Source organism: Cervus canadensis, chromosome 22 (assembly GCF_019320065.1).
Source record: "Cervus canadensis isolate Bull #8, Minnesota chromosome 22, ASM1932006v1, whole genome shotgun sequence".
In the NCBI taxonomy this organism is placed as follows: Eukaryota; Metazoa; Chordata; class Mammalia; order Artiodactyla; family Cervidae; genus Cervus; species Cervus canadensis.
Genome location: NC_057407.1, coordinates 53,651,207 through 53,668,590, shown reverse-complemented (window position 1 = coordinate 53,668,590; position 17,384 = coordinate 53,651,207). Strand labels below are relative to the sequence as shown.

General features: G+C 44.2%; 1 protein-coding gene across 4 annotated transcripts in view; it reads right to left on the bottom strand.

Annotated features, from left to right (window-relative positions):
- The window catches only part of GADL1 (glutamate decarboxylase like 1), a 180,708-nt gene that overhangs the window by 124,711 nt on the left and 38,613 nt on the right, over positions 1-17,384 (bottom strand). For all 4 annotated transcript variants that reach the window (XM_043442939.1, XM_043442938.1, XM_043442940.1 and 1 more), the window contains exons 3-8: positions 16,001-16,127; positions 13,183-13,273; positions 9,743-9,849; positions 8,943-9,058; positions 2,464-2,543; positions 2,285-2,339 (exon numbers count right to left, since the gene is read on the bottom strand). In XM_043442939.1, coding sequence (XP_043298874.1) covers positions 2,285-2,339; positions 2,464-2,543; positions 8,943-9,058; positions 9,743-9,849; positions 13,183-13,273; positions 16,001-16,127 — 576 coding nt within the window. The remainder of the gene's footprint in view (positions 1-2,284; positions 2,340-2,463; positions 2,544-8,942; positions 9,059-9,742; positions 9,850-13,182; positions 13,274-16,000; positions 16,128-17,384) is intronic.

Below are 17,384 nucleotides of genomic sequence, written 5' to 3'. Positions count from 1 at the left end.
CACTAATGTGAAAATTGGTAAATAAGGGGAAAAATAAAATATTGATTCTGTCTTGGCTTGCTCAAACTGCTCCTTAAGGTAACTAAATAGGGATGAAGGAACAAAAATGTTTATGATAGTAGGCCTGCCACTAAATGAAGAAGGAATGAGAGAATTAGCTAGAACGTCACTAATGAAATAGTGGGTCTAGGCAACGATGACAAATGGCAGCAAAGTCCGTGAGGTGAGAGGCTGATGCAGAGTTCTGTGATAGATGGACTAATAATATTATAACAGAAGGGGGCCCGAGACGTCTGCTGACTAAAGGGCAAAATGCCACCCATGGTGTCTTCCTGGTAAAAATTCCAACCTGAATCTCCCCAAGTGTCAATATCTAACAGCCAAACAGAAAATACAGAAAACAGACGGGGAGGTAAAGGAACACTTAAAGTCAAATTCTCAATGGAATTGACAAAATCTACAATGTGGAAAACTCTACAGGACAAAGGACTTAGTTTCTCCAATGGATCACTTGCAGGGGGGATAAAGGAAAAGAAGGCTGTAGGTGGGAAAACATTTATGTGCTAAATCAACCGAACGCAGCACATGGACTTTATATGAATCCTTATTCAGACCACCTGCTATTTATTATAAAGGACAATGGGAGAAAATCTAATGAGTGAATACTGGATGATGTTAAGAGCTTATTCTTTCTTAGAAGTGTGTTATGGGTTGGTTTTTTTTTTTTCCAAAGAGAAAGTAAGTATCTTTGGCAGATATATGGAATTATTTGTAGATAAAATGTCATAATGTGTAGGATATGCTTCAGAATGATCCAGTGGTGTTTGGAGGGAATGGGAGCAAAAGTTAATGATGGTGAAAGTTGTATGACTTGTATGTGTAATCTCACTATATTAGTTTTACATATATTTAAAATTTTCCATAATAAAAAGTTTAAAATTTAAGAAAGAAAAAGAGAGAGAGAGAGAAAGGGAAGGGTGAAGGGAGGATGGAAGGAAGGAATCATATGAACCACACAAAAAGCGGAGTCAATATTCCCCGCCAACAAGCATTAACAACATAAGTTTCTTTGATAGGAGCTTCTGTAGAAAAAGATACAATTAGATTTTTAAAAAATAGATAAAGCTAAAGGTGACATCTGTAGTCCACAGCAGAACAAACAGGTTTCAATGCAGAATTTTACTCAAGAGGATAAAGAAATCGGTTAACCTGTACCACAAGACAACTATCAAATCCATTTGTCAATGGAATGTTTTAAAAACACAGATCTAAGGACACACACCAGAAGCCGGTACATCTGCAATAAAAGCAGAACTTTTAAATAGAGAATATCAAACCAAATACAGCGATCGAGCATGCTCCAGACAAGGTGAATTCTGGAGAAGTTAAAAAATTATATAAAGAGTAAAAGAACAGAAAAACAGAAATATAATGTTAAAACTTAAAAAATAAAAATAAAAGAACTCATGCCTCAGTGTGAAGCCCTCTGAGGACAGAGAAACTTCTATCACAGCTCAAAATCTGAACACACCTGACGCTGTTGCTGCCTATTGGGAAGTGATGGGAGAAGGGTCTGAAGCTTCACTGGCCGCGGGGCTTCCAGGGGATGGGAAGGATGCATAGGAGTGGCTGGACCTAATCCATCAGGCGTTTGGCCCAAGAAGCAAGATAGCTGATGTCAGGCTTAAAAATAAAGCAGATATCGGGGCCAGGCCTTGCCTCAGTAGAGCAGGTGAGGAGGGCCATGCCTTGCCTCCTCCAGCAATGGGCAGGCCAGCTTTCAAACAGTCTGGAAGCCAAGAAGAGAGGACAGTCTGCCAGAGTAGAAATACTAGGCTCAGACCCAGCGGGGGTGACAGTTACGGATGGGCTTCACAGGGAAACAACCCAGGAGGATTGTGTGATCAAGAAGTCAGAAACCATCCTGAATGCAGCCCAGAGGTAACTGGTTTGGCCTGAGGCATCCTCAGAGTCAGGAGCTATAGAGCAGCAAGAGAGCCCAGAACAAGCTTCTGAAGCTTATTCTAGGCAAGAACCTGGTACAGAGTGACATTCGTGTTTCAACAGGCTCCAGCCCCCTGGGAATGAACACATTCTAGAAGCTCCACAGGACACTTAGAGCAAGCACCAGGCCCAGCAGCTCTGCAGATGAGCTCCCTCCGCCCACCCTGAGAGGACCTCCTCCCTCCCCGACACACAGAGGGGGCCCGGCCGCTCCCGCATCCTCTCCTTCAGGCCCAGACACGCGCACGTCTCCCCTCCCTCCCTCTCCTGGCCCACGCACCTCTTTCTTGGCCTCCTGCACGTGTTTCTCCAGCTCCTCAGGTATCATCTTTCCTCTGAGAGAACAGATTTGGGACACAGTCACACTCGGCAGAGAACAGATGTGGGACAGCTTTGTAAATGGTACTGATCCCCGCTGCCACCGCCCCGGCCAGGCTTCTGGATCCTGTCCCCCGTTACCTTCCATCTGTCTCCACAAAGCGCACATTCTCAGTACCGATCCCAAGAAAGGAAGCAGACTTCTTCATGGAGTAATGACACTACATTCAAAGAGGCGAGGGGGAGAGAGACACGGATACACGGCGTGAAAAAGGTACTGCGTATTAGCACATGGGTGTGTCCCACGGCTGAGCCCAATCGCTGCAGTAGTATTGCCTTAAAACATAAAAGGTCTTCATTCAACTGAGCTCTTCAGTATGGTGGTCAAAAACACTGCCTTCCCTTGGGATCAGAGAAACCAAGATCTAATTCCAAGTTCTCCCCTACAGATATGGACCCTTGAGCAAAGAACGCATGCTCTCCGAGCCTCGATTTGCTAATCTATAAAGTGGCTATGTGGGTGCCTCCTCCATCTGCTTGTTATGCAGTTAAAACGGTTCATGCATGTAAACAGCCGGCACAGAGCCCGGTGTATGAACAAACTTGGTCACTGAAGGTTGTTGTTTTCCATAACACTGAGGAAAAGTTTCTCTTGATGCTTCCAATAAAACTCAGTATTGATGGAAACAGAATCTAGTCCACTGCTGACTCAAAAACCCTCTAAGGGGTGATCAAGACTCTGTCTCAAAAACTGTAATCACAGACCACAGAAGAAGCCATTTTCAAGAGCGAACAATGAGTTATACATGCTGATCAGATACTTGACTAGTCTCGTTTAATACTGACTATAGGACTGAAATTAGACATGAGGGAATGTGGCTAAAATCACAATAACGAAAGTAATAATAGTTTGGGAATTTCCTGGTGGTCCAGTGGTTAAGACTCTGTGCTTCCACTGCAGGGGACACAGGCTCAATCTCTGGTTGGAGAACTAAGATCCCAAATGTCACGTGGTGTAGCCAAAAAGTAAATAAACAAAATAAAATTTTAAGAAGTAACACTAATTTACATATATACTATGAGACATAGCCCTGGCAGGAATGAGGCTAAGAGCTGTCTATGGAATTAGGTCTTGTCTATTTCTTACTGGCAAATAGTACTATATACTCTGGATTGTTGGGCCTTTTTTCTCTACATAAATCCTATAAAATAATTAACACTCAAACACTGGAGATGTTTCTCTTTATACATCAACATGGACAGGCGGTCAGTTAATTCTTTTTCATGCCAGAAAAACTGAAGGTGCTAAAGGACATTATTGTACCAAAAAAAAAAACCTCAGTCATTTAATTTGTAGGTATGAATACATTAAACGAGTAGTCATGCCTTCACACTTAACTTGATATATTCCCTCAAATGTGGTAATTTTTTCCCTCTTTTGTCAAGAGAGTTTTATGGAGAGCTCTTTTTTTAACTCTATAAAAATACACGCCGAAGTAACACCATCAGGAGAAATGACATCATCCTAAAAAAAATTAATTTCCAAATATCGAATAAGACACATTCAAAATGCCTCTAGGATGCATTCATTTCAGGTTGTTACAAGAACACATGCATAGTGAAGAGTAATAATGTACATGAAAACATAGTTAATTCTCTACTTGCTACATCAGTCCACCATAGCTAAGGTGACAACTAAGGTGAATTATTTCTCACCAGAGACTGGGGCCTCTGGCACCAAACAGCTATTGATTTCATAATGATAAATAGCAGCCTACCCCCACTGACATATGCCAGTAAGGAAAATCACACTGCTTTGCCCTGAAAAATAGCAACATATCCCCAATCAATGGATCTGCTGAATAAAACCCTCATTATCAGAATAAGAATAGCTTCTGGAGCTATTTTTGGATATCTCTGGGCAAACTGGGAGTCCAATGGCAATGTCAAATGCATAAGGACAGATTTTTTTTTTTCAAAGTCTGAAAAACTGAAGTCTAAACATCTGAAAACATCAGAGGAGGAAAAGAACCTTGGAAAGGCGGAAAAAAAAAGAAAGGGTGATGCTTCAGATATACTGAGTAGCTTCAAGGGAAGGAAAAACCTAGAAGCCAAGTTCAGAAATAACAGCTGCATTTAGACACAAGAATGCCTGCTCCCTTCACCGGCTGGGTTTCACCGTCCCACAGAAGGTGCACGATTCTCAGCAGGCATTTATTTCTATGAAGACAAGACAGCCAATGCCCACATGAAGGACAGAACTGCATGGAAATTTTCATTCCTGGTTCCAGAAAAGCTTTCCTCTGTGACCTTGATTTTCTCAGAGCACTGTAGTTTTCCATGCTCAAGGTTTGTGCTGTGGACACTCGGAGTCCTTCTAACATGTTGGCTAGTTCAGTGCCCAGATGAGCTTCAGGTGGTGGGGAGAGCACGATCATGACTGTCATGCCTTAGGAAACGAGGAAAAGGAAGTATAGGGACTTCTCCAAGAGCACACAGCTGGTTCGATTCCTAAAGAGGCAGAGTCGGGATCCAGATGGACTGCCTTTCTGCATGACATCCTGGAAAGCACCTGCTCACCCCATCCATGCCTGCGATGGTCCTGGACCTGGGACAGCCTCACTAGAGAGCAGGGCCACAAAGTGGGTGGAGGGGGTGAGGTACCTCCAGTGCGAAAGTTAAGAAGGTGTGACCTTGAGACATGTACTCTGGTCACCTCACTGCCTCACCCCAGCCTGGACCCTGATGGAAAGGAACCAGGACAACTGGTTGCTGGCCTGGGAGTGAAAAGGGCTTCCTTCTGCCTCGCTTTTGAGTGGCAGACAATATTCACTACTTCATGCTGATTTCCAAAATGATTTGAATGACAAAACTAAGATTTCTCTAAATTTAAGGAATTCCCATGTGCAAAGTTGCTTCAGTCGTGTCCAACTCTTTGTGACCCCATGGACTGTAGCCCGCCAGGCTCCCTGTCCGTGGGATTCTCCAGGCAAGAATACTGGAGTGGGTTGCCATGCTCTCCTCCAGGGAACCTTCCCGACCCAGGGATCGAACCCATATCTCTTACATCTCCTGCATTGGCATGTGGATTCTTTAACACTAGCGTTCATATTTAACTGCTAACCAAGCTACAAATGTTTTTTACTTTAATTATTTCTCTCCAAAAGTTCCCTTTTCTTTGGGTCCCCTCTGGCAAGGCAGGGCTAGTGTGGATGCACTGACAGTCTATGCTATAGGGTCTCTGCTATGATCTGCCCAGTCTCCACCAATATCTGAGTGACTATGGACACCTGAACTTATGCAAAACACCTTTAGAGGTGAGGACACACATTCTGCAAGGTAGAGATGGAATAGCTGCCCTGGTTCATGTAGGGCTGCACAATAACTAGAAAAGTAAGGCCACTGAACAAAACAGTCTGGGGAAATAATCAGGAGACCATGGGTCAGCACTTGAAAGCAAACAATGGGAATATAACAAAAAGATTAGTAATTAGGATCTTTTAGGGAACACAGCTTTAATTCCCCTTTTAAACTAAGTAAGGAATGGATGTGTTGTAAGTAGTGGTAAAGAGGACACTGAAATATGAATTAAAATAATACACATGCTGTGACCTGGGTCTCTTTGGCAGAGCAAGGAAAAAGGATGCTACAAAGAAACAGCTACAAAGAAGAACGTGGATGGACGGGGCAGACATGCATATATTCAAGGCTGTCGTGTGTTCACAGCTCTGTGGAGTTCACTTTGTTGTGGACAGCATGCTTGGGTCCCTTCAAATGTCCGGTCCCCAGTGTGATGGTCACTAGGGCAAAGTTCCTGTGGAATGAGTGTCCTTGTAGGAAGGAGGAGGCAGATCCCAGTCTGACCAGAAACGTGGACAGAAGAAAAACCATGTGAGCACAAAGAGGCTCACAGGCCAAGAAGTGGGCTCTGCCCAGACACTGAATCTACCAGCATGTCGATCTTGGATGCCCGGCCTCCAGATTTGTTGAGAAATCCATGTCTGCTGTTCGGGCCACCCACTCTGTATTTTGCTAGAGCAGTCTGAGCAAACTACGACGCAGGTCGAGTGTGGCTTTCTGGCTTCATCTCCTGCTGGCACGTCAGCTGAGGCATATATTTCACCTCTTTTCACACACACATCTCCAACAGAGATTTTAAAAAATACTCAGCTCTTGGTTTCACAACTCCACAAGGATTCAGTTTTTTTTCATGCCCAATTTGCCAGCTATACCTGTGTTACTGGTCTTCCCCAGGCATCATCTTCATTTTAGTCTTCCACAGAATTTCTTCCCCACTTCCAGGCCAATTATTCCATAAAAGAACTCTGGTACATGTTATTTATTTATTCTTTTTTTTTTAATTTATTCTTAATTAATTAATTTATTTTTGGCCATACCACATGGCATGCAAGATCTTAGTTCCCTGACCAGGGATTGAACCTGTTCTGTGCAGTGGAAGCACAGAGACTTAACCATGAGACAGCCAGGGACGTTCCTCTGGTACCTTTTAAACCAAATGATGAATGAGAAAAGGCAAAAGTAAAGGCACTGTGCTGAGAGCAGGGCCCCTTTTTAATCAGCTTTTCCAGGCATGGACATAGCAATTCAAATGCAGAAGGGACTCTGCATTTCTGATATCCTAGGGTTCCTTCACCTGAAATACTGAGGGTAGAAACCCAGGCAGGAAACTCTACTCCATCATAATCTCAAGACACCCAGCCTTTCCCCTAGAAGTCCACATTCCTAAATATTCCTCTTTTGCTACAGAAAGAACATCTTGTGAGGAAGGGCCTGGGGAGGTAAGTTCAGAATCTCAGATGAGACGCCTCCTCCTAGCTGCCCCAACTCAATGTCCACTCTGCACTTGGTGCTGAGCTAACCAATGGTCAGGCAGGACAGAGGAAACACATAGGGGTGGTCAGGTTCCCGCACAGATTATACTTTTGTGGTAATAAAATAACTTCTGCTCTTGGAAGAGAGTAACAGATACAGGAAAGTCCAGTTGGAGTTAACAGAAAACTGTCAGATTTTGCCCATCTCATGTGTTTGACAGGAGATCTAGGATTACTGCAGGAGGCACAGGAGGGGACGTGGGGCAAAAGCAGTGGTGGGATGGACAGAGGCCCCCACTGGAACCACAAACAGAAAAAATAAAAAGCATCCTTTCCAAGTAAGACGGTATTTGAGCTGCATCCCATGTTAGTGTAGCTGGGTCGTTCTCTTCCTCCTGAGTGCATGCGTGCCAAGGTGCTCGTCGTGTCCGACTCTGCCGCCCCATGGACTGTACCCGCCAGGCTCCTCTGTCCCTGGGATTCTCCAGGCAAGAATACTGGAGTGGGCTGCCGTTTCCTCCTCCAGGGGATCTTCCTGACCCAGGGATCGAACCTGTGTCTCCTGTGTCTCCTACGCTGGCAGGCGGGTTCTTTACCACCAGCGCCACCTGGAAAGCCCTCTCCTCCTCCTGTTACTACAAGGATCTAACATTTCTGTCTAGGATGCGCCAGGTACTACTCTACATGCTCTAACTCATTCGATCTCTGGTGATAACTAAGCTCACACGACTCCTGGGTCGTTTCTGTGGCTCCAGGCTGTTCACCGCCCCCTGCATCCAATCCCTTCTCCGGGCAGCTTTGCAGAGAGTCTCCTTAAGAGGTGAAGTCTATTTCCCTACTTCTTGGATCTGGGTTCCTATATGTAACTTACTTTACCAAGAAAATGATGGGGAAACGACAACGTGCCAGTTCTGAGCCCGGAACTCAAGAGGCCCAGCATGTCTCGGTGTTGTTTTTCACCTGCACCGCGGCCAGGATAACAGTGGACCAGCCCGCTGGAGCATCCCTGTAGTCAGCCCAGCCCAACCACGCCCAGAGCAGCCACAGGCCAGGCAAGCCCAGCGCTGCTCGGCTGTCCCCAAACCTGAGGGCCATGTCTGGCTATAGCTGCATGCTGCTGGGTTTAGGAGGAATCTGTTACATATTAGAGCTAACTGATAGAGTCATCTTTATAAATTAGGACACTGAGTCTCAGCGGGATGCATCGACTTACCCAGGTCACTCAGAGAGTAGGCAGTGGAGACAGGAGCTGGCCCCGGGCAGCCTAGGCACGGGCCTGCGTGCTCACCCAGTCCGGCCTCTCACTGCAGTGGGGCGTTGTGGTAACACCCCCTCGTGTGTCTGTGTGACTCACTGTCACTGAATTCCTCCCTTTCCTCGGAGGGCCCTCACGTTAGCCACTCAACACAATCAGTTTCCCAAGGAGATGGGAGCGGAAGACAGAGCTGAGATCAGGAGCAATCACCTAAATTCTAATAAATAAGACGCTCAAAGCAGAGATTCACAGAAAGAGGTGGCACTTTGAAATTAAGTATTCTCTTTTCTCCAATAACACGTTACAGACTATACATCTTAAGTAAAGGTGATATACAAAAGAGGGTGGTCAGGGCTTACAATATCAAATGCATCAGAATTTCTTCTGGAATGAAATACGACGCTGTACATAGCACATGACTTACACACTGACAAAAAGCACCCTCGGGAGCCCCCAAACAAACAAGCCCTCTTCCATGACATGTTCATTTTCAGAAAATCTGTATCTCATATCAAAAATAATTTTATTTTTACCTCTGCAGATGTGAAAAGGATTAATCTTGGCAAGCCAGACAGCCCCTTTTCCTTAATACCAGGACAGTACTTATATCTGGCTAAATTCATGGCATACATATTGGACACTGAACCACCTGCAAAAACAAAAATGGAAATATGGATAGCATGACGTCATTGTCCCCAGAGTGCCAGCTACAGTGGGAGGCATGGATGGCTGTGGGCACACCTGTCTAATGACAAATGACTGTCAAAATCATGGGACGACCCCCTCCCGTTCCTTTTACACACGTCCTCATCTCCAACTCCAGAAGTTTTGGTCTCTTCTCTCATTCCAGAGTTTTTCTAAACTCAAAGCTTCCATCTATGGATGTAGGGCTGCTACCCAAGTGTCCATAGCTAATAGTAATAATATTCTTTCTGTCTTTAATCAATAAAATGACAGTATATGCTCCTCCCTGGTCCCCAAGAAAGACTGTAGGGGAAACAAAATACATTTCAGGAAACTTCTCAAGTAAAATGAATTGATAAGCTTGATAAACATATAATAGCCCTTCAAATTCCCACCAGTAGATAAATTCATTTGTGTTGGATATAAATCCAAAGTTTTAGACATCTCATTTGTTGGCGTGTATGTCATTTCTGTAGCATTTACAGAAAATATCATACTCTGGAGGAAGGCACAAACTTGATCCTCCCCAAGGAGCATGATTCATACCTAACTTCATGTCATGTGGAAATCTGCAGGGAGTTGTTCCTCATATTAAGGCAGGAATAAAATTGCAGATGCTTTAATGGAGGCAATAACTAATTGTACTTACCTGGGTTAAATATTCCATCCCCTTCTTTCCAGCCAATAAATTCAATCATTTTCTTCAGAACCGCTTCTTCCACTAACAGAAACACTGGGGACACCTCATACGTATAACTAGACAGATATAAAAAACACTTCACTTCTATGACTAGAGTCAAACCATCCCTATGGAGTCCCAAGAAATGCACACAGTTTTATGAAACCAAGTGGCTGCTGAAGTGTGGGGAGAGTCTTTGGAAACGAATCCATCAGAGATAAAGAAATACACAGAGACCATGACAGTGCTGGTCATGGCTGGACAAAAGCCGGTAGCTGGTGCGCTAGGGACACTAGCTACTTCGAAGTCTTAATTTACAGAAAACTTTTGCTTCCAGTGGGAGAGAGCAAAGCAGTGCATCTGTAGTCTTTGTATTAGCCATGAGCAGTGGCCGTTTTGCTCTGTGGATGCTGTTTTGGAGGTTGGTTAAAGAAAAACCATTGTCGTGGCAACCAGGTTTATTAGGCTACTACCATGAGCTACCCTAGCAGTCAGCTGTAGAGCCTGGCTTTCCTCCACCACACTCACGTGTTGGTACAAACGGCAAGAGCACTATGGACATCTCTTACAGAGTGATGGTTTTACTATGAAGCGCTGCCTGGATCCCTGTTGTGAAGGTCCGTGGCTGAGAGTTGGAATGCTGTCAGCAGGGAGCATTGCTAAGTTAACCCCTTTAGGCATGTTCTGTGGTCTTCCACAGCTGATGACTGGTCCATCTGGAGGACCAACCAGGCCTGGCCACGTGGGCCCAGCTCCAGAACACCCTGCAGAGCCAGGGTAGCTCCAGAGATCCATGGAGTCGCTGGTGGGGTCTCAGAGCCTGCATGGGGGCTTGACTCCTAACTCTGCCCAGCTGTTTCTTTCCCCTCCAGCACCCATATAGATCCTAGGGGTTGGCCTTAATAAACACCCTGCTCACTAAGCGCCCAGGAACCCCAGCCTGAGACAGTTACCAGGTCACTTTGTAAGGCTTCTTTCTTTCTCCAGAAAGTTGGAGGATGACTACTACGTATCATCTCCTTCTCCAATAGCTAGGTGATTACACTAACTTGAATCTGAGTAAATGTGTACCCTAAATAAGTAAGCTAAAGTAAGCTAAACAGACACATTTAAATTTATAGTCATGGGATTTAATGCAATTATGCTAACATCTAGAAGAAGAAAAAAAAAAAAAACTTTGGTAAAGAGGGGAAAAAGAATACTACTTACTGTGTATCACCTCCCTACGTGCCAAGCACTCTACAGACATTACATCATTTTTCAACAATTTAGGTTCTATTTTCAACCATGTTTAGGAAACTAACACATACTAAAAGTGTGAAAAATGAGACATATGTTAAAAAAAATATTACAAATAAAAGGGAAATAATCATTTCCTTTTTAGTATGAAAAAAATACTATTAAATTTGTCTTTGGAAACTAGCTCAACTATAAACCTGGAGATGGAGGAGGGGGTGATACAGAATGTGCTCATGGCTTAGTGAGATTTCGAGGGGCCTGTTCAGCAATTTAATACTTAAAAAGCCTCTAAATATTTCAGTAAAAGAACCCAGATGAGGAGTTAGAAAAATCCCAGGACTTACAAGGAAAGGGTCATGGAATTGTGTAATTTTACTATCTTTCCTACCACTTATCTCTTCTACCCATTGTAACCTGGTATCTGGGATTGTCTTGAATATTCTACCAAAAATTCTCTGACAGAAGTCACGCATGACACCCATATTGTTAATCCAGGGGATATTTGTCACTCTTGTCTTAAACACTCAACAACATGGGACTCTGGACACACTCTCCTCCACGGCCCCTGGACTTCCCCTGGACTTTCTCCTCCTTCTCCCTCCCTTGCAGGTGGGCACTCCGCCTCCCGACCAGGGAATGTCAGATGCCCTCAAGGCAGGCTGAGCCCTCTGCTCTCCTCCCTCCATGTTCTGTCCTGCAAGCGGTGCTTCTCCCGCTCCTGGTTTATTTTTATTTGAAAGTGTCTCCATCCTGCTCATTAAAATCACTTGTCGGGCTATGAAAATGTATCAGTGCCTGGGACACACTGACAGAAATTCAGATTTACTTGGTCTCCATTGGGACTTTTCTTGGTGGGGGGTGGGGGTGGTATTTTCCTTTAATATTTTTTTTTTTTAAAGCTCCCAGGTTGAGTTAAAGAGCAGGAGTTGAGAATGCCTGACTTAAGGAATCTCATCCATGACCGGTAAACATCTAAATTTAGAATTTCATAAAAATACCAGGATTCCAGGCCCATGTATATCACAACTCTCCAAGAGCATACTCTTAGATATTTTGAAATTACTGCAAACACAAATGCTCACAATTGAAAACTGAATTACTGCTCTTGCTTTTTTCACTGTATACTTGAAAACTGCCATTTCAATGACTGACACGACCATCAACCCAACTATTAAAGCCAGAAACCTAGGCATCATCTTATAAACTTCCCTCATGTCCCCATTTCCAAGATCCAGTATATTCTCCAGGCTTTTCTGTTTTACCTTCCAAACACATTTTTTTCTATTCCTACCACTTCTCTCTAGATCCAAGCAACTGTCATCTCTGACCTGACTAAGGCAATGCCATCCTAATGGGTCCCTTCCAATCCACTTTCCATATTTCCAGTGATCTTTTCAGTAGGCAAATGTCACTTAGTGATTTGGAAATCTTCAGAGGCTTTTCATTGTACTTAGAATGACTCATGAGCCTGGCCCACTGGGTCCCCCACGTCTGGCTCCAATCTTATCCCCCCAACACCCCTCGCAGTTTTCTCAGCTTTACCACCCTGACTTTCAGTTCATAGCATATGTCAGGCTGTCTCCTGCCACAAGGCATTTGTACATGCTGTCTCCTCTGCTTGGAATTCATCCCTCCTCTTTTCACCCAGCTAACTTCCACTCATTCTTCAGCTCTTAGCTATCACCTGCTTAGAGAAGACTTCCCTGAGTGCACAACTAGGAAAAATTGTCCCATGTATATTTATAGCATCACGTACCTCTCCTTCACTTGAAAATATTAATCTGTGCAGATCATTTTGATTAATTTGCATGCAGTATCTCTATATCTAGATTATTTGCTTCATGAAGGCAAAGCTAAGATCTGCTTTTACACAAAGAATCTCTCCAGCACCTTAGCACAGATATGGTTTTTCATGATGGAATAAATGAAAAGTTGCTTAATCGATTTTCTCATCTGTTAAGTGGAGAGAATTCCTGCCTTCACCATCCCACAGTACCACTATCAGATCAAACTGCTCTTTAAACACTGCTAATGTCATAAGACTCTTCCATTATTTATGATGACACTGCACCAATGAAACAATTAAACAGAAGTTCATGAAATAAAACTTCATCTACTTAACAAAATCTCTAATCCATATTCAGTGTAAAATTCCAGTAAAATGTACTTACACACTTGGGTTTAATGCTTCTGTCATAAATCTGGCTACCAAGGAGTAATAATCAAGTCCAGCATATAACTGGTTGAAAAATCTTGGATGGTCTGTAAATTGAAGCAGAATATTAATTCACACAACAATAAAAAAGAAAGAAAACCATCGATATAGCAGTAACATAAGTGAATCCTCAGACAGTGAAAGCAGCTATACAAAGGGCATACGGTGCATGATTCCAGCTACACGATGTTCAATGTGGGGCAAAGCTGACTGATGCTGACAGAGGGGAGAATTCTGGGTGCCTCTGGCAGGAGATACTGATTAGCACTGGGTTGGAGGAGCCTCTGGAGTCCCAGGAATGGTCTATACCTTGATATAAGTGATGGTCACTTACATGCAGATATGTACAAATTCACTGAGTTGACCACCTGAGATTTGTCCACTTTACTGAATGCACATTATACCTCAATTTAAAAAAAAAAATTTAAATCTAGTCATGTACAAGGGAACCAAATGTTGAAGCTCCATCTCATAAGCCTGTCTACTGAACAACGTTTCTAAGCAAACCTTGAGCACTTTTTTGAGACCTTTGGTTTACTTATGTCATTCTCTTTTAATGATTTTTTTTCATTTGTTTATTTTTTGGCTGCAGTGGGTCTGTGGCTGCACGTAGGCTTTCTCTAGTTGCGGCAAGTGGGGGGTCCTCTCTAGAACCCCTCTCTGCAGTGCACGGGCTTCTCACTGTGGGGGCGTCTCTTGTTGTGAAACACAGGCTGAGGTGCACGGGCTCTGCAGTTGTGACGTACAGGCTTAGCTGCTTCACATGTAGGATCTTCCCAAACCAGAGGTCGAACTCGTATCCCCTGCATTGGCAGGCAGATTCCTATCTGCTGTATCACCAGGGAGGTCCTACCTGTTTCCTTTTAAATACAACCCAGACCCAAACCAGAACCCTGAGAAAGGGATTATTGGAGCAATCTGTCCACATATCAAAAAGCCTGTGGCTACCTTTACCTTCTGAAATTATCGATGTCAATTTCCCTAATTTGAACACATTTCACTCACCGACAGGGTTCACTTCAGGCTCTTGGCAGTGAGTGGCCTTTTAATTTTTCAGATTGGACCATTTTTTTATGGTGCAGCTGGCATCCTGTCTATGGAGTAAGATGTGACTCATTGCGCAGCTTACATAAACTTTCTGATTCAACCGGCTTCAAAGGCACTTGCCTTTAAGACTTGAAAAACTTTAGTTCCAACTTTCTATTTTTTCCCTCCTATAAAAGGTCTCACAAAGGTTCTTGGCTTTACACAGTGTGAATATTCACACCAAACTCCAGGCTAACAGCTGGCTTGACATTCTCAATCATAAGACGCCCAGCATGATGAGGAATAAAGAGGCAGGGGGCCTATTTAGAAATGTGGGTATTTGGGAACCAGTTTAGTTACTGACCTCTCACAGAAACTCAAAGCATTTGGCTTCTTTTTCTCTCTAAACTAGTTCAATGAAAAACAAGAGGCTCAAAAGAAAATGTCTTTTCGTATAAAACATGGCAAACTTCCTCTAATCTGGCAAAGGAAACCCGACATTGCTACAAGTAATTTTAATAAGTTTTTTTTTTTAGTTCCGTGTTAATTTATGATTGATTTCCATGGTAACATTATGGAAAATATCCAGTAAACTGAAAAATCTACTGCACTAAATGTCATTCTGTGCTTCTGACATGCACTATAATAATGAGATATGTATCTCTGCTTTTGAAATGCTAACTGGGTTTTTGATACATGCACCAGACTTTCCTAAGGGAATATAAACCAATTATTTTTTAGCCAGGATTTTATTATGTTCTTTCCACTAAATTTAGTTCAGTGTCAGAACTCACAAAGCATAATGCCTGTATGGTCTTAAGTACTAGATTACCTTTACATCACACTGAGAAATGCATATTCTGGAAAGTTTTCTCCTACTTTTGAAACTTGTTCACTGGGTGTATAGTATATTAGCAGTCAGTCAGAGTAGGACTTAAGTAGAAAACAAATATCATGTTGCTGCATTTACAAAAGATAAGCGTTATTTTACCTTCTGAAAGGTTTTTATCTCTTGATACTGGTAGATGGGATAAAATAACTTGGTTCTTGCCAACCCTAAGAATACTCTTCAAATAAATCTATCCCTGTTTATAGGAAGACAGTCTCTGGAACATGTTGAGGGGTGATATTCTGGGAGGTCAAGATTTAAAATCTCCACCAACTCTATAATCAAACTACCATTTGTCAGTTGGCACCAACATAAGAAATGATAATCAGCAGTCATAATTTCTGGTGTTGGTTATAAATGGAGGACGGGGATTGCCGAGGAGCAGATAGTATTTATGTAAGACTGCTTAACACCATCAGTTTTTCTATCAACCTATCTTTGGCCCTGACAACAAATCTGTACTAGGGATTAGAGGAACGGTTGTCAAAACCTCAGAACAACTGTTTTTCATCCAGGTTTCTCATCCCATAAAGAATTTCACAGTCAGCTTTACTCTGAGGTCTGTGTATGCTAAGTCGCTTCTGTCATGTCTGACTCTTTGCTACTCCAGACTGTAGCCCGCCAGGCTCCTCTGTCCACGGGATTCTCCAGGCAAGAACACTGGAATGGGTTGCCACGCCCTCCTCCAGGGGATCTTCCCCACCCAGGGATCGAGCCCACACCTCCTATGTCTCCTGCACTGCAGGTGGATTCTTTACTGCTGAGCCACCCGGGAAGCCCCTGACTGTGCGATAAACACTCGCTAAAGAAAATGCAAGGACTGTCAGCGGCACAGATGAAGGGAGGGGGGCGCTCTTACTGGTCTTGACGCTGTAGCGTATGACGTCCCGGCAGCGCTCCAGCAGCCGGTGGTGCGGCTCTCCCGTGTCCCTCAGCTCCAGGTCGAGAAGCCGCTTCAGTTCTTCAGGGGGCCGCCACTCACAGACCTGGGGATTTGGCAACAGCACAGTTAATGGGGCACCCACTGGAGCCAGGTGTGAAGAGGATGGAGGAAACACGGACCCCACCCTCGTGAAGCTTCCAGACAAGTGGAAGAGAGAGAGATGTAAATGGGCAACCCCAGTTCCCTGGGACCAGAGCTCTGACATCTGGTAAAGCAGATGCTGTTGGAACAGTAGGGGCTCTGTCTTCAATCCTGGAAGAAGTCCTGAAAGAACTGACATCCAAGTGGGACAAAATAAGACTGCAAAAGACTGAAGGCAGAAGGAGAAGAGGGCGACAAAGGATGAGATGGTTGGATGGCATCACCGATTCAATGGACATGAACTTGGGCAGACTCCAAAAGATAGTGAGGGACAGGGAGGCCTGGCGTACTGCAGCCCATGGGGTCACAAAGAGTCGGACATGATATGGTGACTGAACAACAACTAAAGAACCAAGCAAAGATTATAAAGGATGGGGTCATGCAAGGGGCCTTCTAGGAGGAAGAACAGGACAAGCAGGGGCTGAGATACAAGGGCACCCATGGCCCATCTGAAGGGAGAAGTCCGTTGGATGTGGCTTGAACTCAGAGCTTGGGGGATGTCGGGAAAAGTGGAGCTGGGATCCTGGAATAGCTCCCCGACTTGTCTCTGTCCTGGCCCCCGGCCCCACACAATCTGCAATCAACCCAGCAGTCAGCATCCAGAATGCTCCTCTTCTGTCTCAGCCACAGGCATCCCTCTGCTCAAATACTTCTGATGGCTTCTCATCTCCTTCAGAGTAAAAGCCCAAGTTCTCACAATGACCTACACCGACCCTGTACAATTGTTTCCCTGGTGGCACTGACTTCTCCCAACTGACGTGCCCCCCCACCCCCCACCCTGGCCTCCTTTCTGCTCCTTATACATACCAGACGCACTGCCATGGTAGGGTCTCTGCCCTCGGCCCAGAATGCAACCACCACCCAGATCTCCTCACAGCTAACTTCCTCACTTCATTCAAAACTCTTCTCGGACGTCCCTCTGTCAAGTCAGCAATTCCCAACTCTTTATTTAAAATCACAAGCTGTGTGTTACTCTACCTCCAACAGCTCCCCCCACAACTGTTTATTCTCTTCCTTTCTCCACAGCCCCTGTCACCTTCCGATATGCTGTGTAATTCATTTGTGACATTCTACACAATCATCATGAGAGCAGAGGTGTCGGTCAGTTTTCTAACTGCTCCCAAGGAACTAACAGAGCCTGCCACACAAGAGGTTATCA